At 46.3% G+C, this 26,209-nt stretch overlaps 4 protein-coding genes across 5 annotated transcripts; 2 read left to right on the top strand and 2 right to left on the bottom strand.

Annotated features, from left to right (window-relative positions):
* The first annotated feature begins 3,643 nt into the window (after positions 1-3,643).
* On the top strand, positions 3,644-6,018 carry echdc1 (enoyl CoA hydratase domain containing 1). 2 transcript variants are annotated; one of them, XM_034553141.1, is made up of 7 exons: positions 3,644-3,701; positions 4,462-4,524; positions 4,628-4,803; positions 4,888-5,030; positions 5,142-5,194; positions 5,311-5,391; positions 5,471-6,018. In XM_034553141.1, the coding sequence occupies exons 2-7, from the start codon at positions 4,463-4,465 to the stop codon at positions 5,886-5,888; spliced, it is 933 nt and encodes a 310-aa protein (XP_034409032.1). In that variant the 5' UTR covers positions 3,644-3,701; position 4,462; the 3' UTR covers positions 5,889-6,018. The 2 variants fall into 2 exon arrangements, with proteins under 2 accessions (XP_034409032.1, XP_034409033.1); XM_034553142.1 differs by having other exon boundaries at positions 3,697-3,726.
* An 862-nt stretch (positions 6,019-6,880) lies between these two features.
* LOC117745084 (E3 ubiquitin-protein ligase rnf146-like) lies at positions 6,881-10,487 on the bottom strand. The gene is made up of 3 exons (XM_034553138.1): positions 10,353-10,487; positions 9,688-9,750; positions 6,881-9,488 (listed from the first exon to the last, which is right to left on the bottom strand). Exon 3 carries the CDS (start codon positions 9,468-9,470, stop codon positions 8,337-8,339), a length of 1,134 nt encoding a protein of 377 aa, XP_034409029.1. The 5' UTR covers positions 9,471-9,488; positions 9,688-9,750; positions 10,353-10,487; the 3' UTR covers positions 6,881-8,336.
* A 23-nt stretch (positions 10,488-10,510) lies between these two features.
* Positions 10,511-12,091, top strand: mdh2 (malate dehydrogenase 2, NAD (mitochondrial)). Its single transcript, XM_034553139.1, has one exon. It carries the CDS (start codon positions 10,665-10,667, stop codon positions 11,676-11,678), a length of 1,014 nt encoding a protein of 337 aa, XP_034409030.1. The 5' UTR covers positions 10,511-10,664; the 3' UTR covers positions 11,679-12,091.
* Positions 12,092-12,740: 649 nt separating this feature from the next.
* Positions 12,741-24,880, bottom strand: rspo3 (R-spondin 3). The gene is made up of 6 exons (XM_034553140.1): positions 24,234-24,880; positions 19,717-19,911; positions 19,261-19,404; positions 18,971-19,117; positions 18,662-18,847; positions 12,741-13,569 (listed from the first exon to the last, which is right to left on the bottom strand). Exons 1-6 carry the CDS (start codon positions 24,331-24,333, stop codon positions 13,346-13,348), a joined length of 996 nt encoding a protein of 331 aa, XP_034409031.1. The 5' UTR covers positions 24,334-24,880; the 3' UTR covers positions 12,741-13,345.
* Between the last annotated feature and the right edge of the window lie 1,329 nt (positions 24,881-26,209).

Below are 26,209 nucleotides of genomic sequence, written 5' to 3'. Positions count from 1 at the left end.
CTCTCCTTTCACGTCACATTTGCGCCGTACTTGAATGTGAATGTGTGCGGCGTTGTCATGCTGTGCAGCTGAATGTTACACTTCAAATAAAATACATTCAAATTGATTTATTGGCAGCTTTAAACCAATTTGCTAAGCGTGACTGTGACACACATTTTTAAACGGGAGCGTTGACAAAGAAGTCGAGTAACAAACCACTTTAGTCAAATCTAACTTGTGTATTTGGATTTTCTCCAATAATTGCCGACCATCAATCACACGTGGCATGAGTTCCTATAGGTGACCGTTCAACTCACACTGACACTTACGATCTCATGCCTTTGAGTGACGGCCGCAGAGGGGTCCCGCCCCTCACTTTTTGGATTGCTCGGTGTGTGTGTGTGTGTGTGCTCGGTATGCATGCACCCCTCCATAAATGCTTCCGCATTCCTCTTTCTAAATGTGTGGGATTTTGTTTGCGTCAGAGGGTTTATTTGTGTTTGTGTCTCCAACATGAAAACACACACGCACACACACACACACACACACATATCTTCTTACATAAACATTAAGGGACAGGCACACACACGACCATACGCATCCTTACCCCGAAAGCCATGGACACCTAACCCCTCACCCTGACCCCCCCCTCAACCCCCCACAAGGCTGACTGAAAAAACAGGTGCAACAATGTTACGGTGCCAGACATCCTACCCCTGGCGCTGATATAAAAATAAATATTGTCATCCTGTCCTGATGCCGAGCCTCGCGGTGCGTTTGGCCCCTCCGCACTGTTTTCCTGGCTGGGCAGGAGCGTGGATTCCCATGCACTGGCCTGCGCTCAAGTCTGGAGATTTCCAGATGTCGAAGCCGTCGCGTAGCCAGTATACCGACTGTTTTGATCCTAACGCGGCTTTGAAAAAACAATGGAAAGACAACCTGTATTTTATTTTATCATGCAAAACACAGAACGCATGCTTCAACCAGAGATGAGGGTGTTACCAGGTGTTATTTGGTCATTGGATATATCTTCGATTATGTAGATTATTTAGAGAGGAAGGTTTTTAGAGTTGTTAATAAATAAGAAAGAAATACCTCTATTACGACCATATTATTGTGATGCTTTCAACGCTTTGGCTTCAAATACGCATATTACAGTAAATAGTCACATTTTGTGGCTCGATGGTTGTGCATTGCGAGTTGCTACCGACACATTCCTGTTGCCGTGGAAAAGTGTTCATTGGCCCTCCAGTGTCACCTGGCTCTCCGCCCACTGACCTCCCTGCACTCCTCCAAGGAAACCTCCAGGCCCCCGAGAGTCTGTGGCACCTGCCAACCTGCCATTCTTCCTCCCCTAAAATAGAGTGTGTGTGTGTGTGTGTGTGTGTGTTCTTATCTTGGTAAGTTGGTATATAGAGCCATGCTGACTGCAGCACATTCCCAGACTTCCTGTGGAGCCACAGACAGCTGCATATCGATCAGTAACACTGATGCATCGCACAGTGAGATTATGGTTTTGGAATGCACATTTCTAAAATAATATGAACAGTCTGGACAGGAAGCCAGTGCATCACACACCTACCACACAAAGACAATCCCTTACGCACACACACTTGTGGGCGACTTACAGACGACTCTGTGTGCACGCTCTGCCACCGTGTCTCCCAGGTGCTGCACCTCTCAGAGTGATGTTTAGAGACGGGTTGCAGGCTAGCTGACGTAGCTTAAAGCTCTGTTCAGAGCACGAAGGAGAGGCAGCGAGTCTGGAATGCCCGCCTGGGATGATGCCCACCCACCTTTTTGAATTCCTTCCCCACTTTTAAATAGAACAGAGAGGTGCTTTTGAGTCCATTAAACAGTCTCAGTAAACCGTATCCTTTCATGTTGGTGCTGCAGTCATGAAGAAAATTGGTTTCACAAATATATATATATGAGATCAAATCACATACAATGGTGCCACTGTGTCTTAAATAGCGAATACAAGTTAATAACAGGATGTGAATACAGTCCAAGACACAATCCCTTATGCTACGAAAGATACAATGCTAGTTTTCAGCTTTGTGCATTTCATTTAGGAGTCCGACAAACACATGTTTACATGCTTAAATGTAAAGAAAAACAACTATATTCCTCATACTGCACCTGTACTCTTCCTCTCTCTGCTAAACAACATCTGAGTGCCTGTCTCTTTAAGGCCCCCTTGCTGTGATGGGCTGGTGTTTCCGGTCTTCCCATGGATGTATAAAAAACCCAGAGGTTGCTTCAAAGCCTTGTGCTCCTCTCGGGATCTTTAAATGGTAGCCATAAACCCCTTTTAAAGGTCCCATAAAGCCACTATCTGGGGCCCCGTCTACAGCTACTGCATTAGGACAGTTAGCTACCTGCACCTATCAAACATACCCTGGTCTCCAACACACACACGTCCACATAGAACGGGCCTCCATGAGCGTCTGTGCCTGGGCCCCTGTTGTGTCTATAGCAACTGGCCGCTGGACTCACTCATTACAAACATTTCCTGATAGTTAGCGAAGGAGGAACTGAGAGAAAATGGTCTTTTCTCATACTTCCAGTGTCTCTAGACACATATTTATATAGACAAAACTAGAAAAAGTGCCTTTTGCTTTAGTATAATATATGGCACCATTAAATTCATTAGTTTGTTTTCACGTCTATATTGTGGATGTGTGGACTGAAGTGAAGGATTTACGCTCCCAGTAACCAACAGCCCCTCTGTTTTGGCACATTTCCCTTCCTGTTCCTGCACATCTCTCGGTCTTTAAATCCTCCTCTCGTTCACATTAGTTTTTAATCCTGTTGGTCTCACTGAATGCTCTCATTTCTCACTCTCACTCACTTATCGCTTATCTCACCCCACTCCCCCCTGTCTCCTGTAAGTGTACACAGCTTTACAACCCTCAGTATTTGGGTATACTCAGACGCATGTTTCCAATAAAACAGCTCCAAGTCTGTGGTAGTTTATGTCTGTCTGTGTTCCCACAATAGGTGAAATGTGATCAGGGAGAAATTCACACTTTTTATTGCCTTCAGAAAGGTGGTAATCCCTCAAATGATATTACATGTTTCTAGGAGGAGTTGAATGAGACCTTTCCTCAAAGTTGCATCTTTAAAGGATGCTTTTTAATGGCAAGAGTGGAAAGCTATAACACAAATGTTAAATGTTACTTCACCCAATCGTAATCTCACTTTGTTTGATATCATTTTTTACCTTCACACAGACACAGAAGGAAAACTTCCATTGACAATGGGCTGCATTATTATTATGATCTGCCTTTGCCAACGCTGTAGGTGTTATTTAAAGCCCTCTGTCAATACTACTGAATAAGGACATGTCTGTAGAGCCAGTTCCTCAGTATTCTGTGTTTACAGACTTGTGATGGACAAAGAGCAGATCTGTGCAGTGCATTGTGGGCCGATGAAGAGTAAGATTGAAGCTCATGTTGACAATAAATTAAAGCTTGTGGAGTGCACGTGACACAACATCACGATTACACCATGAATAGATGCATCTGCCTTTTATTGCAATAAATGATGGAACACAAATGAATCCCAAAAGGACGTTAGCCGCGTGACGGTATTACTCCGCCCCCCTGTGGGCACGTCGAGGAACTACACGTGTGCGTTGCCGTTTTCTCCTTCCGAAGAGCTCCAGTTTCCGGACGGAGGGATTTCAGAGTAACACCACACGACCGTCGTTAGGCGAGGTTGGTGCGTTTTTGTTGCTAAATGGTTTGTGGTTATTGTTGTGTCATATTGAGCACATTTTTATGAAATGCATTATTTTTCTACTCATCAAATGGACACTTAAACGTCGCATGACATACATTTTTCCAAATAGCATTCAATAGTTTAACGTTGCTGCAAAAACGAGAACTTGTAAAATTGTTGTAGCTGTTAAAACTTTAAAAGGCTGGTCTTAGTTGCCATAGAAACGTATTAAGACATTAATGATGTGACGTTATAGCAGTACAGAACACTAGTTTGTCATATTTAAGGCAAAGCCAGCTATCTGACACATGCACGTACACACTGAACTTTCTAGATGTCCGAGGTCGTGGTAACTTCTTTTCTTTCTGCTTTACGTTACTGCTGCTTTACGTTACTGGTCAAAACCGAACGGCTGCTGCTGTTTTTGCTCCTCAAACGTTGTTCCTCCTTATCTATGCACACCTCCTTTTTTTCTTCTATATAGTAAAAGTGGAGGTGACAGTGAATATTTTTTTTCTTTAAAAATGGAGGTGACAGTGAATATTTTTTTTCTTTAAAAATGGAGGTGGCAGTGAATATTTTTTTTTCTTTAAAAATGGAGGTGACAGTGAACATTTTTTTCTTTAAAAATGGAGGTGACAGTGAATATTTTTTTTTCTTTAAAAATGGAGGTGACAGTAAACATTTTTTTCTTTAAAAATGGAGGTGACAGTGCATATTTTCTCCCACATGTCTCTTGTCTCCACGCTGCTGCAGGATGGTACTGGGTGCAATGAGGGGGCAGCTCCTGAGGAGCAGCAGCTGTGCAGCCTGGGCCAGGTAAGGGAGTCCCGGGCCAGCATTGTTTATCACCATGCCGTTGGTAAATATAGTCATAAACACACGGTGTGTCCATAAACGTCATCAATGCTGCTCCTCAAAGGCTGCTGCGGAGACAGAGCAGAGGGTGTGTGTACTCCAGCGTCCACGGCTTCAACCGGGAGGAGATAGCGAAGAAGCTGCAGGTCTTTCCCGGAGGCGCCGTCGACCTGCTCAAACAGGAGTCTGGCATCGCTGTGCTCACCATCAACTACCCGTCCCGCATGAATGCCTTCTCCGGTAAGGTTTACCGTACGTTTAGCGCAGAAACGGTGTTCTCAGGGTGAAAAGCCCAGTTTTCATTTTCTCACCCTCCCCTCCCAGGCAGCATGATGGTGGAACTGGAGGAGAGGGTGAGCCAGCTGGAGAGCTGGGTGGATGGTAAAGGCGTCATTGTTCAGGGCGCTGCTGGAACTTTCTGCTCGGGATCGGACCTCAACGCCGTGAGGGCGATATCGAACCCGCAGGTAGCGAAGCAGAGATGTTCTTTACAGTTTATTCATTTATAACAAATGAGTTGAGTGGCACTGAAATAATCACTACCTGCATCTCTCTCTCTGTCTGCGTTTGCCTTGCAGGATGGGGTGAAGATGTGTATGTTCATGCAGAATGCTCTTACAAGACTACTCAGGTATTGGGCTCTCATTTCCCCCTCAGTTGCTCTCAAGGGGTGCTTCAAGGGGTTTGCGTTTAGCCGTTATGCAATGTGCACTCCAGTATGCTGACAGAAAGGTCTCCTTGGTGCAGGGTGCCTCTCATCTCTGTTGCTCTGGTGGAGGGGAGGGCGCTGGGAGGAGGTGCTGAACTCGCCACCGCCTGTGATTTCAGGTAAATGAAAGAACACACCCCGAGGATCTTTTTTACACCCTGAGCTTTTCTTATAATCTGACTTCCGTCCGTCTCGTAGGTTGATGGCATCTGGCAGTGCGATCCAGTTCGTCCACAAACACATGGGCCTGGTCCCGGGCTGGGGCGGCGCCGCTCGACTTTGCCGCATAGTCGGAGGCCGGAACGCCCTGAAGCTGCTCGGCGGCGCTCTAAAAGTGGATCCCGAACTTGGCCTGCAGATCGGCCTGGCAGATGGAGTGCTGGAGGTCCCCCAGCCAGAGGAAGGTGCCGGGGTCGTCCTCCAGCAGGCCGAGAGCTGGCTCAGTCAGTACACGAAAGGAGCCGCCCCGGTGATCCGGGCTGTGAAGAAGGTCGTGTTGTCGGGGAGAGAGCTCCCTCTGTCAGAGGCTCTGAGGACTGAGAAGGATATATTTGGGACGGTGTGGGGGGGGCAGGCGAACCTGCAGGCTCTGGCCAGCAAGGCCAAACACAGGTGAGCTCCTACGGCTCCTCAGATCAGCTTCACGTTGTGACTGCTAAAAGGGTTCTTCTTTGTTGGTGAGGACTTTTATCATTTCAATAAATCAGCTGGGGCATTGCCTCTGATACAAGATCCATTGATCCATACTTTAATGGCTGTGATCTATTTTGTTTTGGTTTCTCTTCTTCATGCCAACTGTGAATATGCTGATGTGATTCCGTAGGTGTCATAGTCTCATATTTTCAGTGTGGACGAAAACAAGGAACCGAAGAACTCCTTTTTCAAGCTGAATTTCTTCTGTCCTCATTAGTCAAGCAAATTAACTCCAGGTCCCCAGAAAATGTGATTATGGTAATAATCGGATGATGGCCAGAATGAAAGATGTGTGGAAAGATGCTGAGACACAGGGATACATTAGACAGTTAAAAATATGAACGATTTAAGACTGATTTCTTTCTGTACGGTTTGGCTCCAGTTTTGTAGCTCACTCTTATTTCACCCTTAAAAATCAGCCCGTTCTGCAAGTGTGACGTTGCAAAAGCACAAAGTGAAATGTCAAGAACAGGCCAGATCCCTGGAGGATGCCCCCCCCCCCCCAGAGGTCATGTTTCCTGGCCAGACACCGAGCTGGAGTGCCAATAGCTGCTGTGGTCAGAATACCAAGTACCTGCAAGACTTGCCCTCGTTTACGAGCTGTATCTTTCTTGATGTACTTAAAGCAACTTTTGAGAAACCACATTGTTGTTGCCGACACGGCACGGAGCGTTTTTTGTCCACGTGCGCTTAATGAGTCTTGTTTTGGATGCTTTGTTATTAGAAGAATAGCTATTAAATATTTCAGCCCCGTATTCAAGATTTTTTATTTTTTTCCCCCCCTATAAAAATATCTTTGTGGTACTCCAGTAACACTTAATACTAAATATATATTTAAATAAACGATAAAAAAAACTGATATGTACCCTATCACACGGTAATAAAAAAACAATAAATCAGGGACAAGAACACATATTACATTTTAGGATGATGAAATGACAATTTATTCTTAAATTACAAACCATGTAACAAAAAAAGGCAAAAGTAAAACTGTTCCACAAACTTTATTCTTCAGAATGGAAGATCTTTAAGACTGAGCTGAAGTAAGCATGTAAGAAATATAAAAATGACATCACTTAATCTCTGCAGGGTTGCCAATAGCAACGTTGTGTTATCGTTCTCCCGACTGCCTCAAGACGTCACACAGATTTACAACCATAAAAGGTACACAACAAAAACAAAATAAAAACATGTACTCAGACTCAACATAGAAATATCAATTATCATCATCATCATCATCATCCTCCTGCCCGACCAGTAGTGTTTAAGTAACTCTCTCTTCAAACATGCACAAATCACAAAACTTTAGAAACACACCAATTGAGAATACTTCAGTCAGGGGACGATAAGAATATGTATGAGGTTACAGAGAGAAAACACTGATACTTCACATTAAGATGGCAATTATTTAAAGCTGGGGAAGGTTCAAATTAATTAAGATATGTTTTTAAGAAGCCGCAGGTTAATTGCAATCAAATCAAAAAGATAAACCATCAGCAGGTAGCAAGATAATCCTCTGGGCTCTCGAGTTACAGTGTTGTCGCACATTAAATTGAGAAATTGAAAATCGCTGAATAGCAAAAGTGCCTTTTTATATTTACTTTCTTTATCTGGATAAACGACCGAAAGAGATTTCCTTCAAAACACAAGCTGCTCTGAAGTGACACAACTCCCGGATACATTTCAGAATCTGGAAAGAAAAGCCTTCATAAATTGGTTCAATATGAAGTAAGAACAAATAATAATAATAATTCTTTGTGAGTCGCTCTCACGAGCCCGTTTGACGTGTGCTATGTTAGCGGAGAGAGTTAAAAGAGTAGATGATTAATTAGGATGCAGCTGTTCATGATAAAAGACACGGTTCCATTTTCAGGTGTAACGTTCCCATTTATGCTTTCTCCCTCGACTCCCCCCCTTCCCCCCCTCTGGATGGTCAGACAATCAATTTCAACCTTGAACAGACAGAAGCAGGGTGGAAAATCATTTTTTACCTTTTTTTAACTTTCACTTTTGTGAAGATAAAAAGGAAAATGCATGACATGTCTGCAACTAAAAACGCCACAATAAAAGTATGTTACCTCACACGATGTGTACGGGATGTCACGGCTCACAACAACATGCTGTATCCACCCCGACTCAGTCACAAGCTGTGCCTCCCTTCTCGGCACCAGAACGTGACTTCTACTTCTCTATTTAGTGGCTGAGACCAAAAACAAAACCATACAGACACATCCAGATTATTGTGGGCAAAGTAGAGACACCGAATTTGCTAAAATGTTGTTGTTTGGGAGTTCGTTATGCGATCCGTGACAGAGGGACCGACAGCATACGGTGAGGAATAAATTAATGAAATGGAACATTATTAATGACTTCAGACTTCAGTCACTGTGCACTGGCCATCAGGCATTCTGGACCTTCCACTGCTACTGGATGAAGGAGGCGAGGCCGACTCTGCACCAGGAGGGGATCTGTCCTCTGGATTCAGTCTTTGCCTCCGTGGCCTATCCTCCCAGGGCTCAACGCGCTCTCCATCTCCCCCCTCCTCTTCATCCTCCTCCTCTTCATCGTCGCTCCAGTCTCCAGAGCCAGACTCATCCACAGAGGTGTGAGGGTCAGAGGACCGGGAGGGTGAGACCTCCTCTTCCTCATCAACTTCCTCTCCTTCCCCAGCCCGCTCATTTGAAGGTGTGGGCCTAGGGCTGATTTGCAGTTGGGAGAGAGCATCTTCCAGAGTGGGGCTGCCGCTGCCAGGCTGACCACCGAGGGAGGTGGGAGGCCTGGCAGCGGCTGGAGGGGCTATGACAGTAGAGGGGATACCTGTAACCGGCTGCTGTGCTCCCGCTACTGTCGTATCCGCCCCGTCAGCAGAGTTTTCTCGACCGGCTGCCCCAATAACACCCTCGGTGTCCAAACGCAGTCCCGCCACTCCCTTCTTGGGGATGTCCAAAACGTCCCTCTTCATCTTGCGCCGGCGACCGTGCTCGTTGCGCCTGTACTGCACCATGTTCTCCAAGTCGGCCACGTACAAAAACCCGGCGATCAGCATTTCGGCGGTTTTCTTGCCCTTGGAAAAAGCGTCCTCCAGCTCTCGGCTGGTTCGCTCGTCGTACTGCCACCAACCGTTGCGGCCCTCGTAATACCAGGCGTGGTCACTCGCTGCCCCGCCCCGACCACCCGCAGATGCCTTCAGCTCCTCCGGAGAGAGAAGCGTGGGCCTCTCCAGGAAGTCGTCCGGCACTTCCTGTCTGCAGAGAGCACAGCGTTTGCTCTGCCAGGACGCTCCTTTCACGCACAGGAAACAGAAGACGTGGTGGCACGGCAGTTGGACCGGGTGGACGCAGCTCTGCAGGCAGATGGCGCACTCCGGTACGGACAGGGACGAGTTGCTGGAGCCGGAGCACGAGGATTCGGCACTGTTCCCGCTTCCACCGCCACCGTTGCTGTTGCCTTTCTTACTGGATGGAAGCGAGCTGACAGAGTGGTCGACCTCTCCACAACTAGCCATCCTGAGCCTGAGAAAGTACTGAGGAAAGGGGACAATGGTTTACACATCATTTACTAGGTTTTTAATAGTGAGCATGTTAGGATTATTAATTCTAGTTAGATACACCCTCTGCAAAGGTTAGCACATTTTACTGTGGGACTTGCAAGAGCAAACTAAGAATTCTTAAATATCAAATTATACTATAATCTATACGTGCCATCTTTAATTTGATACTTACCGAAAGTGCCTTAATACTGATGTATCATGAGGAGAGCTGCTGGACCTTCAAGCTCGTCACTGCCTACAGGAGGGGAAAGAGAGCAGGTGGTGAACATGGAGAGTTATTTGTCCACAAGTATGAAGACGACGAAATCCCGTTGTGGTGATCAAGCTGGACTTTTAACGAGATGCTAAAAACGGATTAGCATTAGCTAGCTGCTAATAAGCGGCGATAAAGTAACGTCACGAAGGGGGCCGTGTTGTGTCAGCTGGCTGGCGGACAGGTGTGCACACACAGCTGCTTTGTGACGAACAACAGCTAACTGACATGCGAGTTACATTTCCACCGCTAACGACACGGACTGGCGAACTAGTTTCGCTAACGTTAGATGCGAAATGGGCGAGCAGTTTGTTGTTGACGTCGCGAGACAAAGCGAACCGAGGGGGCAAGGTTTCTCGACTGGCAAAAGTGACGACAACAACAACAACAACACGACCCGTTGTGGTTAAACGCTGGCTCTGCTCCGACTCCAGCAAATAGACGGCGCCAGCTTTTTAAAAAAATGTTTTAAAATTATCCTAGCGGGGCGACGCGATCTACAAAGTCCTTTCTTCTCGCCGCGGCGACGCCCGCACCGTTACATGTCACCGCGTCGATCTCGTGCGCATTTATAATTCGTGTACCTGGAGGCGCTGGCTCTAACAAAACTGCTTAGCTCTCCGACATCCAACGGTAACAGGATTTTTTTTTTTTTTTTTTTTTTTTGTTTTCCTCCCCGAAATAAAAAAAAAAAGGGGGGCTGACATAAAGACGAGGACGTAAGCGTACGCGATGACGTAGAAATCACGCGACTCTTATATTCGACGCATGACCGTTGGCTTGTCTTCCTGTCTGCTCGCGGATAGAGGACGTTAGTGTCACAGAGGAGAGGGACTCGAACGGTGTTTTTTTTTATTTACCCACTAAAGTAAGACGAGAAAGCAACAATAACCGGGATGTTCGCCCGCGCCGTGAGACCCACCGTGAGCCTGGCTCGAAGCCTCTCCACCACCGCGCAGAACAACGCCAAGGTGGCGGTGCTCGGAGCGTCGGGCGGCATAGGCCAGCCGCTGTCTCTGCTCCTCAAGAACAGCCCTCTGGTGAGTCAACTCTCCCTCTACGACATCGCCCACACCCCCGGCGTGGCTGCGGACTTGAGCCACATCGAGACGAGGGCCCAGGTGACCGGCTACATGGGTGCGGATCAGCTGGACGCCGCTCTGCAGGGCTGCGACGTCGTGGTCATCCCCGCCGGCGTGCCCCGAAAACCCGGCATGACCCGCGACGATCTCTTCAACACCAACGCCACCATCGTGGCCACCTTGGCCGACGCCGTCGCCCGCAACTGTCCCGAGGCCATGATCTGCGTCATCGCTAATCCAGTTAACTCCACCATACCCATCACGTCGGAGGTCATGAAGAAGTATGGAGTGTACAACCCCAACAAAGTGTTTGGCGTCACGACCCTTGACATTGTCAGAGCGAACGCCTTCGTGGCAGACCTCAAAGGCCTTGACCCCGCTCGTGTCAATGTGCCGGTCATTGGAGGTCACGCTGGAATCACCATCATTCCCCTCATTTCCCAGTGCTCACCCAAAGTGGAGTTCCCCGCTGACCAGTTGGCCGCCCTGACGAGCAGGATCCAGGATGCCGGCACAGAGGTGGTTAAGGCCAAGGCCGGAGCTGGATCCGCTACCCTCTCCATGGCCTACGCCGGGGCCAGGTTCACCTTCTCCGTCCTGGACGCCATGAACGGGAAGGAAGGTGTGGTGGAATGTGGGTATGTCAGATCCGAGGAGACGGAGTGCAAGTACTTCTCCACACCTCTCCTCCTGGGGAAGAACGGCATTGAGAAGAACCTCGGCCTGGGCAAGCTGACCGCCTTCGAGGAGAAGCTGGTCGCCGGCGCCATGAATGAGCTGAAGTCTTCCATCAAGAAGGGCGAGGAGTTTGTGGCCAATATGAAGTGAACGTGTGGCATTAAGTCCGTTTAAAAAACAAAGAGCTGTTGTGATAGTTTGCTCCGTCTTAACTTAAAAAGGTATTTGGGTAAATCTCAAGATCTGTCAATGTTTCCCCTTTTCGTTTTACCAGTAGGGTCATCTTGATTCAGAAATCCTGGTTTTAACCGAGGGCCTATGTATCATCTTTTCAAACCTGCCTTTACATTGCACTGATTACTGTACCGACTTATTATATATTTTGCGAATGTCAAATTTGAAACAATCTCGCATTTTCATGTAAAGTCTGTATTAACAGAGATTTCTCTGCTTAATGAGGAAATACTGTCATCATAAAAATAGATGTTACTGATGAGCAAAATATTCACTCTACCAATAAACAGTTAAGCTTTGAAAAAATAATTAAAATCTTTTTCTCTTTTTTTTTCTCTTAGCAAAAGTAATTTGGCTGACGACACTTTTCATGAAACTAATCCAGACAAATGGGATCATCTTTCATATCGCATGTCAAATCTGGTTCACATGGGATGTTAAAATTAAGATAACTTGATTGGGGGGAAGAAATTAAAAGTAATTTTCCACTCTTATTTTATAGTTATGGGAAATTTGAGTTGCATGTTGCTAGGTAGTTACTTTTGAAGTTGGTGTTTTATAAGTCATGTAAAAACTGGCAGACTTCTTTGCTGCCGTGGCTATAAACAGCCCATGGCAACGTCTTAATCGACAGTTGATCGAGTTACACTTTGCATTTCCTCTGAAGTTCAAGTGGATCGCTGCTGGATGAGAAAACAGACACCGGTACAAACCCATTATAGTTTTATTTGACATACAGGTGCCTTTTGGTTTCCTAGTCGAGGAACTTTTACTGAAAGCACAGATTCCATTTACACACACACACACAAAAAACAACAACGGTAGATTAGATTCGTCGCTCATTGCGTACAACTATCTTTTTTTATTTTTATTGTCAGACAGAACGCGTGTTAATGGTTTTCAGTTGCTTCACAAAGCAGGCTCCCGTACATCTGTCACTTGGAGTGATTTTTTTTTTTTTTATGAAGATGTCACAAGATGAGCAATAGCAAACTTTTTTTATTATTTTTTATTTATACATTTTTTTTCCTTTACAAAATCTGCACCAAATAAAATAAAGTATAAGCGATCTAAAAAGAACAGGAACGACGATGATAAACAATTGTTCTACGTAATGTTTTGCGAAATCTACATTCAAAAACCAAGACGCGCAATGTCGTAACCAGGGCCCCCATTAAATAACCATATCAACAAGCACATAATATAACGTCTGTCGCTCGAGTCCGTCTGTACGCCAGTCCTCGTGTCTCACTTTGTTCTTCAGTCCCAACAGCAGTCTCAGCAGTGTCTCCTACACTTTTCAATAGAGCCACTCTCTCAGTGGTAGAAGGAGTAGGGGGGCTACAGGGTAGAAAAAAAACCAAAGTCCATAGTGGCCCAAGCCTTGTGGCTGAATGTGCCCTATCCCGCTTGTGCATAAACATTATATTCAAATCATACAGGTAGCAGCAACACCCCTGCAGAGAGGGGCCGAGGGGGGGAGGTGGGGTGAACAGTGGGTGAGGATGGGGAGGTTTTTGGAGAAGGAACAATGGGAGGATAACAGGTTGTGGGAGGCGCTAGACTTTGTCGGTCCAGGAGCACTACTGCGCGAGGCCGTCTTCGGGGGAGACCGGGTCTGCCTCGTGGCCTCGGCGGCGCCTGTGCTCGGTTTTGTTCCGGTTGCCGGAGTCGTCGCGTTCGCCCGTGTCTCTCGCCCTCTCTTGGTCCCTTTCTCTCTTCCTTTCCCGTCGCCCCTCTTGGTTCTCCTTATCTTTCCGGTTGTTGCGGTTCCTCCGTTCCCTCCGTTCGTTCTTCTTCCGTCCTCCTGGAAGTTGGGAAAATGACACAATAAAGATGAGTGAAGCTCGTCATCTTCAGGAGGTAGTATTCGGTTAACACATGTTTTATCTTTTCATACATGCTTATCGATATGTTTCAATAAGAATGTTGTATTCTATAATTCATGCAAGTAACGCAGACATAGAAACATCCAAAACACAGGTTTACATGTCAAGTAGTCCCAATTATACATGATAATAATGTAATAAAATGTAATACTTCATCTTGGGAGCCTCAAACACAGGCGTTCCAATATTATTTCTTCCAGTATTTTGCTGTAGCTAAAAATATTAAAGCTGCAGTTAATTTTTTGTACGGCTAACTGTAGTTACTGGTGAGAGAACCCCCGGGTTATCGCACCGCTCCGTATTCACCACTAGATGTCAGTCTTTACCCACAGACGGCGACCCTCTTCCCCGTGACGAGCAGACCCCGTAGTCCGAAATAGAAAAACCTTTAAATAAGCCCCCAATTTATCTGTTCTTGCAACACCGTCTCATAAACAAAACCAAGAGTTTTGGAATGCTGAAGGTTTATCTCTGCTCGAGCTGCAGTTATTAATGATAATAACAAGATCCACCCCCAGGGAGTGTTGGAGACGGGACCTGCAAGTGAAAGCAGAGGAGGCCCTTTTCCTGTTTTTGTACTGCTGCTGTTCATGTGTGAGTGGAACGGAGCAGCACGGCCGGCTTGGCTGGGTGGCTGGTCAGTCGGGGATTGTGAAACTGCTGAAGTAGGCAGTAGGCACAGACACAGGGAGAGAGAGAGAGAGAGAGAGAAAGAGAGAGATAAAGGGAGGGAGAGAAAGAGATCTCTCTCTCCCCGTTCATCCCCCTACGCTCATCCTCTGGCTCGCTGTCTGTTCATTAATCAAACCGGGGCTTCGGTTGGACCGCTGGCCATGTCTGAGCCACGTTTCCGGGCTAAAGACGGCGAGCTCTACCTGCCCCACTGAGTTTAATCTCCTTCTAGAAATAATGAAAGACGACAGGAGGCTAGGGGACATGTGTGAACATGTGCTTTGAACACAGTATGGACATATAGTTTGATTGCAAGACGGTGAAGTCCCCCCCCCACCCAAAAAAAAAGAATCAAAATCAAAGATAGTACAGATCGGTGTGTGCGCGGCTGGATGGATGGATGGAGTAATCTGGTGCATTGACTCATTCAGGGTCTGACCCCCCCACTCCCCGTCCTCTATAAACACAGGAAGTCCTCTTCGCTCTCATTGTTTTCTCTGTCCAGACACCATCTACAACTATTTACAAGTTCAGTGGATTAGTCATACTGTATAGCCCCCCGAGCTTTTGTCGGGCCGGAGGAGAAACCTAATCCAGTGCCAGTGTTGAGATGATTAGGGGAGTGTTTATCCAAAAAGAACGGCCCCGCGTTTGGTTAGTGGGAGCGGTTTTGTGATGGGCTTCTTTGTAAACTGTTTAATGACATGTGTTGTAATGGTCCCCAAATGAGACACCTTCGGAGGTTGGCTTTTTTTGGACACCAAGCACATTCACCGAGAACCACGAGGTCGGCCTTTGTGGACAACACTGGAACCGGTACCCGCGGTGATGTAGCATCATTAGAAAAGGCTAATTAAAAGTGGAGCACACCTATTAGTCCTGTGTTGTACACGTTGGGCTCAAGGTGGTTTCAACTGTAAAGCGACTGAATCACTTATTTAATTCCAAGCCCTTGATCACCGTCTATTTTGTTGTGTGTAGCAAAAGCTCGTAAAAAAGCGAGTACAAATATACGCAAATAACGTTGTAAAAATGCTTGTAAATCTCCGCGGCCACTAGTGTTTTCTCCATACATGCTCCATTTAAGATGTTGTCATTTGTAGTAAGATTAGATACTCTGTAAAAGATGTATTATGACCAACACAGTACAAATATTGACATTCATTTCGAATTAGAGTGAATCTGGATCCAATTAAAGGACGGTCTGTAACTTCTCTTCGGTTCCACAGATAATCAGGGCCAGGTTCCATACGCAGATGTCAAGTATGTGTCGTCCGTACAAGGGAAGAAGATTTCCTACAATACGCTATTAATCCTTTTCATGGTATTTAGAACTAGGAAAACAGATGAGAGTATAGAAGCAGACAGATCAGATGGGAGAGAGGGGCACTGTGTGTGTGTGTGTGTGTGTGTGTGTGTGTGTGCGGTTGGAAGAGCCCTGTGTGTGTGTGTGTGTGTGTGTGTGTGTGTGTGTGTTATGGTGGCACATCCTCCGTGGCAGGCGCTCTGTCGTCCGGGGAGCTTTTGGCGGGAGCCAGGCTGGGATTAAAGGCTATGGGCTGTCCCACAAGTGGAATGCCGGCCGCATGGCCGCCAGGATGTCATGAGGGGGGTTCTGTGTGTGTGTGTGTGTGTGTGTGTGTCCCCCCTCTATCATTGACTGGCTGAGGCTTGCTCGACTGTATGCTTCACTGTGTGTAATTGCCAGGTCTGTGCGTACGAGTTATTAAAGGGGGCTAATGCGTGCAGAGGGCACACAGTCTATCTGGCCACAGAGGTGAACCGGAGGTCGATCGAAGGACAAATTAGCCAGCATTAACTTGAGAGAGACAGCGGCGGATGAGGATGCGTGTCTAAACATTCACAATCTCTGGCTGCAGATAATGGAGGAACGGAGCCAAGTTCCTATGACTCTAAGCCAGAATATGGCAGCATGTTTCCTACGGTCTTTACAACTTTTCTGACGTGATAACTGTAATTTAAAACATTGTTTGGGGAGGTCTGAGTTTTTTTTTTTTTTAATCAGAACCAACTGGAAGTTGTGATTTTGCAGTGTTTCTGGAGCAATAGATCAACATCTCCTGTCTATAATTAATATGACAAGATTGATACGACTCTCATATCTGTGCATTGAATATGGAACTGAAGCCAGGAGGAGATTAATGTAGCATAGAGACCTCAAGCAGTGGAAAAAAGCTAGGCTGTTTCCACTGCTTCACCTGCCAACAACAACACAATAGTTTGAGTGTGTAAGTCCCCAAACAACATCTTGTTGTTTTATGTTTAAGAATGGATTAAACTAACAATACATGTGTTCATTATTGAGCTTTAAAGAGGCTATTAAGCAGCTTGTTCACATTTTTGACAGGCAGGCGAGCTGTTTCCCCTTACTTTAAGTTTTGATGCTAAGCTAGGCTAAACGGACGCTAGCTCCAGCTTCATATTTAACAAAACGCAGTCGTATTTCCCCAAAATGTCAAACTGAACTTCCCCGAAGAAAGATTGAGTAATGAGTTTGAGAACACAAAAGAGGAGTAAAATGCTCTGGCAAGGAGCCCAATGGGATGAGGAGAGGCCGTACCGAGGAGGGAGGAGGAGGCAAGAGTGCAAACGAGGAGGAAGGAGGAGGATGTATCAGTGTCTGAGGGCTGCTGGAGGATTACGGGGGGCTCTCCGAGGTCGGACCGCTGACCCCCTAGCGTGTGCAGAACGTAAACAGGGAGGAGAGGACGCGCCAAAGCAGATAATTAGCTCTCGTTTCCCTGCGGATGCTCTTGGGACCGAGGGCAACCGGGGCAACCGGGCAACCGGGCAACCGGGCAACTCGTCAAGCATGGGGCGACATCAATAACCTGCGTCTGTGGCGCGTGAGACGCCAGACAGCGTTCTTCCTTTCCTTTTCCTCCTTGTCGTCATTCGCCTCCCTTCTCTCCGAGCCCCCTCCTCTCGCCGGGCTCAAGCTAGATCAACAGAGCCGTCGACTCCGCACTAAAGTCTCGGCCCCGACCCGACTGACTGGGAGCGCCAACAGGGAGCTTATATGGGGGTCTGTGTTTTCTTTGGTGTGGTAGGGAGTGTGTGTGTGTGTGTGTGTGTGTGTGTGTGGAGGGGACGAGGATGAGGGAATGGATCAGCAGAGAGATACAGATAGAAAGTGAGGGAGAGGGATAGCGGGGGTGACCGAGGGCACATTTCACAGTCTGCCTTACAAAACCACGTCGACCCAGTTGACTCTCTTCACACATTACCACCGTGTAGTTATTTTAGTGAGACAAAGATGGTATGTGTGTGTGTGTGTGTGTGTTCGGTGTGCGCGAGCGAGTGCGAATGTGTGCATTTATCTGTATCTGGACTTGTGCGTGCGTGTGTGTGTGTGTGTGCGTGTGTGTTTTTTTGGGTTTTTTTGCGTGCGTGTGTGTGTATTGGCAGCTGTGAGGATAAACCAATACTGATCCCCTGGTCGCCGCGTGCCTCCCAGGGGGAGGATGTTGATGTTGAGCTGGCTGTTTCTGCTCCATAGTCAACTGCTTTTCTGCTGCATCACACACACACACACATACACACACGCACACATGCATTGCACACGCACACACGTTCGCACACTCACACACACGCACACAATGTTTGTTCTGTAAGTGTGAGGCCCCAGGGGGCTGGATCTCAGCCTCCTAGCCTGGCTGCGATCTGTCATTTAACACTACAGAGGCCAGGCTAAAAAACAACCAGCCTTAGCCTGCCAACCAGCTAAGTAGACACACACACACACGCACACACGCACACACACACACACGCACACACACACACACACACACACACGCACACACACACACACACACACGCACGCACACACACACGCAGCACATACATAACACGGAGCGGTCGTAAATGCACCGCAGCGTCGTGATTTTAAAAAGCCGTTTTAACCCTCATCACTGGATTGCTTTCCCCTTTGTTTACAAGGAGCGGGAGAACGCGGTTGAAAAACCCAAACACACACACACACACACACACACACACACACACACACACAGCATACCCATTGCAACATCACACATGTGTGTTCCCCCCCCCCTCCACTGTCACTCCAACCACAATGACAATGCTCTGAGTAAACAGTCGTATTTCTGAGCGGAAGACCGACGAGCTTTGAATGTACATGCTGAAGCAGCACGGTCTGGACTTCATAGAAACTGTGCCATGTGTCACACTGTTGGCAGCGGGTGTGATGGTTCAACAGCAGCTACAATAGACAATGTCTAGAATGTGGGCATTTAAAAAAAAAATTATTAATATGAACAATCTGTTTTTATTTATTGTCAACTATTGTTACTACTTTACCTGGACATTTCCTCCTCTTGACCAGGCACTCTTTGATCTCGGAGATCTCGGGGCAGGGGTTGCCAAAGGGCGATGGGTACTGGAGGACCTGCCGCGTGCGGGTCTCCTGGCCCCGCTTGAACCCGCAGGTTCTACCGGACCGAGAGCAGGGGCTCCACTCGCTCCACTCGCCCACCTCGCAGTGCACTGACAGGGGGGGGGGAAGTGAGATGGAGAGGGTGTGTAAAAAAGTGCTCCTCCCCCGCGCCATCATGATGGGTCGTCTTACAGGTGTTTTTTCTTTCTGACACAACCACGCACGGGACTGACCTTGCGGCGTGCACTCCATGAGTTTGTCGCTGGGCTCGTAGTCCTCTGGACAGACATGGTGGCACCTCCCGCTGAGCTGGTACAGGCCCGGCCGGCACCGCGCACACGTCTCACTGTTCACACACGCCTCGCACTCGGCAGGGCACCCTGCGAAGACAACAACAACAACAAAAAAGCACAGTCAAGCATCTCTGAAGAAGCATCAAGAGTCAGAATGGTTTGGTAAACCGGGACAACGATATGAGGTAAAATAAGAGTCGAATGATAACATGTGAACTCTCAACACTCACTGGGAACACACTCCCTCTGGGTGTCGCTGCGGACCAGCCCCTCGGGGCAGTTCTCCTGGCACTTGCCGAGGTGGAGGTAGAATCCTGCTCGGCAGCGTGTGCAGAAGTTCTTGTTGAAGCAGGAGTCGCACTCCGACCTGCACTCTGAAACACAGACCCACCGCCAGCGTTTATTTAAACTGTTATCGCGTGTGTCCCTGCGTCTTACATATACAGGGTGTCAGTGTGTGTGTGTGTGTGGAATACAGTTCACTGCAGTCAGATGGATTTATGGTTTTAAGTAAAGCAACGCTCTCATTTTGAAAGTCAACCAAAAGGAAACATACTTAACAGGTATCAAGACATTTGAGTTCATACTGTATGCATAAATAATGCCATATTTCACAATCCATTCAGGGGGGAAACTAACGACAGCTGGCTACCACTAATGCAGTGTGCTACTTATCGTGGGCTTACTCGTGCAGGTGTTTCTTTCTGGGGAGCGCGTGCCATAAAAGCCCGAAGGACAGGAAGTCATGCACACCCCGATCTGCTTCATCCCAATCCTCTCCAAGTGCATGAAGAAGCGCGGCTTGCAGGACAGGCAGCCATTGTAGTCCGAGCAGGTCAGACAGCCACCCTGCTGGCACCCTGAGCTCACACCAGAGATCTCTGATGACAGGAGCAGTGGAGAGAGAGAGAGGGGGGGAGGGAGGTTAAGTATGAGTTTCACATCGTATACAATTACTATTTCAGGCATATCAAACAATGAAAGTTAAATGTATCTTAATGGATAGCTTGCACCACTTTTTATTTCAGCTCAGGGCCTCATACAGTCCAACAGGTCTATTCATCACACCCTCTGTAACGCACATACCTGCAGGCTTTAACAAAATAAAGTTCCTCCTATTGATGTCTGCCATACGATGCAGAGTACAATAGAAAATCTATTTTTTAGGTTGATAACATGAAGCACAAAGTTCAACACAGGTTGTTACCAGGGTCCATCCATTTCAAAACAGATGTCAGATCAGACAGAGTCTTGTGGCACCACCGTGCATGCTATATTTGCTCCACAATAAGTACATCAATGAGATTGTATGTGGTATAAGTGTATGTAGTGGCATTACCAGTGTCAGTAATAAAAGCAAACATCTGTATCTGGACTTGAATCAAGTCCCTGAAGGTTTTAAAACAATGGAATCTATTTTTGTTAACATTTGATAACAATGTAAGTTCCTTGTTTTAAGTATTTAAATATTTCAGTCAAGTATTGGGATTTGTAGGCATAAGTATATTTAATTCCAGGATCAGACGAATAATCACCTACTGCAATGACAGCTGTTTATACTTTGTTTACAACCCTGTTTATGTGCATAAGTACTGTGGTGTTTACTTCATGTTCATATATATTTGACAGTGTTTCTTTTTTGTGTGTGTCTGTGGGATGATTCACCAGATTGTCTCCGCCCTGGGTGAAAACTCCGATTATAGGTTTTTAATCATTTTAATTGTATGTTGACAATTTGTCCCAGACCGTATTCCAAATTACAGCCTCTGTAAATTCTCTCTGAAAATGGTTAAATCTTTAAAGTCTTAAAGAACTAATTGCATTAAAGCAGAATAAAAAAAAACATTCAGGGGGATTTCATGCAGTCATTTTTATGAGAAAGGTTATATATCATCCATTTCAGTATCTGATTGCACTTAGTTGACAAAAACAGTAACAGCTGGTCGGATGGTGACACGTACACGTACTCGACAGGTTCCATGATGCTGGGCAGTTCAGAGAGGATGTTTTAGGTTCCGGTTTTAGTCACAGTAAAACCGTTGTTATGAGGAAATTAGTTTAACTCGCTCCTCTGTTACGGATACCACTGTAGAGTTAAATCCAGACAGTTGCACAGGGCTTTAGGGATCGAGAAAGTGAGCTCAGGGACAAGCATGTTAAAGCCGTTACATATATATATATATGTATATATATATATATATATAGGAGCGACACCTGTGACAGAGTCAATATGTAGACAGAAGTTCCATGCTGTAGCCTACATACTTGTGCACCCATGGCGCATGTGTACTCCGTTCCCAAAGTCTCTGATTGGTTGTCACACATGGTATGCAAATCAAAAGCAATCCCTAGAAGCTTCCAAGGAATTGTTTTTTTTCCTCTCTAGCCTTGGCATCTCATGCCACTGAGGGGAGGGGAGGGGGGGGGGGGGGGGGGGGGGGGGGGGGGGGGGGGGGGGGGGGGGGGGGGTTGGCTGACAGTCCTCCATAGATCACGGATACTTTGTTTGAAATATCTTCGACAATCTTTACAACTGCTGTCCATTTGCCCACGTGTGTTCCTGCCAAGATGCCCCCGGATTCAGAGAAGTCTTAAGACACGTGGAATTGTGGCCTTGCCCGCACACTCGCACCGACACAACCTCGGTGGGACTTGCACAACACACCAACAAAGTCGCGTGTGGATAAACACATTCACGTGCCTGCAACATGGGCGCAAACACAGATGGCTCAGGGAGAAAATAGATCCGTGCAACAAAATAGAAGCAACGTAAAAAAAAAAAGAAAAGAAAATTGTGCAATGAGTATTGGATAATCACTTCACGTGACACGTTTTATAATCCTACATGTTCAACTTAAATCGAGATCTAAATCATTCCATTTCTATCTCGCCCTGAACCGACTTGATATACGTGATGTAGTATACACGGCTCCCACTGTTAACACCCAGGCACCCGCATGCCTTCACTTTTGGATGCATCATCACAGACAGGAAGCTCGGGTTCAGTAATGTGGGGCTAGTTGACTCCGTGGTCGTTGACTCCGAAGCTCAGTGTTGCCCCATGTCTTTCCTTCTGAAAGTGTGAACTCCTTCCCCCTTCACCAACTAATCCTTCCATCCTCCCCGATATCTAAGTGTGAGCTATCTGCATCCGAGGAGGAAGTTTGGATGTCAATTAACGGGCACTGAGTCAGTCTGGAAAGGCAGGAGCTTCAACCTTCAGCTTCGACACACATTAATTTGGTTTTTTTCACACATTTTCAACATCTAATTTTGAACAAAAATTCAAACATATATGAATTTCAAAAAAAAAAAGTCCGAATTCCACGAAAGGCACATCGTCGACACTCATCTCAGGATTCAAGAAACCAAGTGTTAGAGTGCTGTAAATAGGACCCCCCCCCTCTCTCTCTCTCTCTTTTACACTGTGTTGAGAGGCTCTTTAAAATGGTTTAGGGCTGAAATAAACATTTAAAAGGGAGAATCTGTGTGTCTTGATGAGGTGTAGGGTTTAAAGCAGCTACAGCATATCCTACATTAGCACCGCAGACACGCATCTGAGAATAATCATCCAATTAATACAGTAGGAAAACGCTACTTGTCTTTTATTGTAAACGCGTCTGTCTCGTGTCTGTTTGCTGCAGTTTAAATAAGATCTGTATCGGCTGAACAGTTACAACCTTCTTTAGGTCTGACCTAAACTACATTGAACAGAGCTGCCAACAGCAGGTAACCCCCGGGCCCCTTTCAAACTACATAATAAACACACAGTTAACCCCGGATGCTTCAAGTCCCTGCTCTTTTTTTAAAGAATTATTTCCACGTTGGTGGTCACTAGGAAATAAATTACACCAACATTGGTCCTGGTCCGCACAACAGATCTAAGGTCTGAGATTCAATGTTAAGAGCATGCAGAGAGACGTTTCAGCCCCAGATGGCAGGTATAAAAACATCATTTTCGAAGATCTATTATTATATCTCGCAGACAGTTTTTTCCGCCACGCTGGCAAGCAGATATTCCGATTTTCAATGCTCTTCTCTGACAGCCTTTCGTCACAGAGCACATCTGGAGACCCTCATGGATGAAGTGTGCATAGGAAAAAGTAGATTAATGTACTTTATTAATACTTATTTCATCGTCTCATGGAAATTGGCTGGCCAAAGTTCATGTGAAGAGACATAATTTGGACTTTTGGGAGATATATAGGGGAGGTGAAATGCCTTCAGACGTGAGTGTTTTCAGTCTAGAATCTCTCTGGTGGGTTTTATTGAGCCTTACTGTCACATTTGCATTAACTCAGATATACAGCAATAAGAAGAAGATAGGATATGATTTCAAATTGTTTTTTTATCAGTAGAAACTTTCCCCGTGAATCCCCCCCCCCCCCCCCCCCCCCCCCCCCCAAAAAAAAACGTGTCCGTGTCAGGGAATACACGGAGGCTCTCCAGCTGTGGATATATATCTTCACAGGGATCCGGCCGGAGCCTCGGGCAGCGTGAAGGCTGCATGCTCTGGCCGCTAGAGAGCGACGGGAGCCAGGACACCGCGCGCAGAGAGCCGCCGCTGCAGCCTCCAGGTGACAGCCACCGCAGAACTATAGCCATCCATCAAAGTGAGTCTCAAAGCAAAACGTAGTAAAAGTGGACGAGACACGGTGACGTTACTGAAGGTACCCCCGGATGGATGCGTCCAACCAGAGAGCTAAGAGGCTGGAGTTTGATCAAGAACGACTTCCTCCCCTCGTTTTATAACGTTGAAGTGATTAAAATCACGATGGAGAAATGTAGGGTTAATGGCGGACATGTGTGATAACATCTGTATTACACTGAACATATTTTAATAATCAATAATAATCTGGAGGATGAGTACAATCACTCTTACAATCTGCCAACATGTGTTGAGTTTTGATCTCAAATTATATAATAGAGAGAGAGACAGAGAGAGAGAGGGAGACAGGGTTGTACTCTCCAAATAACAGTGTGCCTGTCATTAATTTAGATATTTAGAATATACTGAATATTGAATGTACAGTTTGTTGGCAAGATATGTAGAATGTCGGCTGGAGACCGAGTAAAACGGGCTAATAAATGCTGAGAAAAAAAAGAGAAAAATAAATATTAAAAAGAACATGCTTCGTGTGTGTGTGTGTCTGTGTGTGTGCGCGCGACACACTGGGAACCGCACTTTAACCCATATACTCACGTTTATGTTGCCGGTGCCTGGAGCTGCTGTGCTGCTGACAACCAGTGTAATCCATGCAGTGCAAGATGATCAAAACAAAGGAGATCAGTTGTAATTGCATAGTAGCCCAGAGATGAGACTCGTAAAGCCAATGTCAATGTTCACCGAGTCACTTGTGGAATAAAAGATTCCGTTTGTTCTTCCCCCCCCCCAGACGGAGGCAGAGTGTGCGGGGTTCGGTGAGTTCCTAGACACAGCAGGACCCCCAGCTATGTGGTGATATGTGGTGGTGGTAGTGGACTGTGGCCCAATGATGCCTGGGCCGCTTAGACTGTACCATCCTGGATAGGATCTTCATATGTGCCAAGAAAGCCAGAGTGACTCAGGGATCCGCTATCCGTGCCGTGATAAAGAACATCCCTCCGAAAGAAAATAAACCCCCCAAAAAAGAAGAAGCTCGATTCTCATCCGGTGCGCGCAGAGAAAAAAGAAGAAGAAGAAGAAGAAAGAAAAAAAAAGACAAAATCAGAAGAAAGATGAACAGAATTATTATTTATGAGTAACGCGATCCTCAAAAAGTTTGAGATAACATATCCATGAGCAGAACTCCCCAAAAATAAAATGAAAAAAAAAGAATCGACCTTCCTCCTTTCCTCTCCGCGTCTCTCTCAGTGGAGGTGCGCCGTGCGTCGTCCACCCCCCCACCCCCCAGACAGCCCCCCCCCCACCCCCACACACCCCCGTGTGTGCGCGCGCGCGGACACCCTTAACGTGCCAGGCGCGGTGAGGCTCTCCGCTTCATCTCAGCATCAGCTAAAAAGCGCAAAAAAAAGAGGCATCACAGGATGGACCAACAACTGGCGTGAGGGAAGAAATCTTGAAGTCGAAGTGTGGTCGTTGTTCTCTCGGCTGTCAGACACACACACACACACACACACACACACACACACACACACACACAGACACACACACACGCACACACACGCCTCCTCGCGCTCGCTGTGTCGGCAGCAGGCAACTGAACGAAAGTAAATCTCCGCAGTTTTCAGCGCTTTTCTGCTCTGCGTGCAGGACCCATTCACTCCCCTCCTGCCGGCCGGCTGATGACTTCAGCCCTCTGCTGTCTCTCTCTCTCTCTCTCTCTCTCTCTCTCTCTCTCTCTCGCTCTCTCGCGCGCGCTCTCTCTCTCTATGAGCTCCAAAGTTTATTTAGAGGGCAAGCACCCCTGCGTCAGAGAGAGAGAGAGAGAGAGAGAGAGAGAGAGAGAGAGAGAGAGAGAGAGAGAGAAAGAGAGAGAGGGATAACTTAAGTTATTTCATCGAGGGTTTAGACTTCACTGTAGCTTCTCTCCATGATTCCGGTCTGGCTTTTCGCTCCCAGTGATGCTTTAAATGTGCATATTTAACCTTAAACTGAATGTTAAAATTACCCAACTCCTTTTCTTAAACATAATTTATATATATATATATATATATATATATATATATATATATATATATATATACTGTATGTATATATCCATGTTAAAATTGACAATGTGTTTCCCTTCAAGTGTGTGTTCAAAAAGAGAGGTGAGCATTGTCGTTCCTTACCCTGACTGAGGAGAGATTAGTACAAATATTACTGACTTTAAAGTGAGTTTATGGATTTTTATGGATATATTTTTTTGCATTATGTCATATGATACTGTTCTGATATTGCGCCAGGAAAATGTTATTTTTGTAGTTGGAATTATCTTTATTTTTCAATTTGAAATTGATCAAATGCACCTAAAGATGAGCCAGTATTCCAGAAAGTAATGTATTGATGCATCAGTCGTTTACATGATACTTAATGGGATAATCCCTTTCTAATCCATGTGCAATTATTATTGTTATTCTTTATTTAAGCAGTGGTGTGAAGGGAGACATCAGCCAAAGAAGCGGCAGCATCTCCTCTTATTACCTCTAGAGGGAGTTAGCTCCATAAAAGCTTGAGGCCCATTGTCATAACGGACC

The sequence above is a fragment of the Cyclopterus lumpus genome, chromosome 16 (assembly GCF_009769545.1).
Source record: "Cyclopterus lumpus isolate fCycLum1 chromosome 16, fCycLum1.pri, whole genome shotgun sequence".
Lineage (NCBI taxonomy): Eukaryota > Metazoa > Chordata > Actinopteri > Perciformes > Cyclopteridae > Cyclopterus > Cyclopterus lumpus.
The sequence above is the reverse complement of the archived record's forward strand: the minus strand, read 5'-3'. Positions and strand labels throughout refer to the sequence as shown.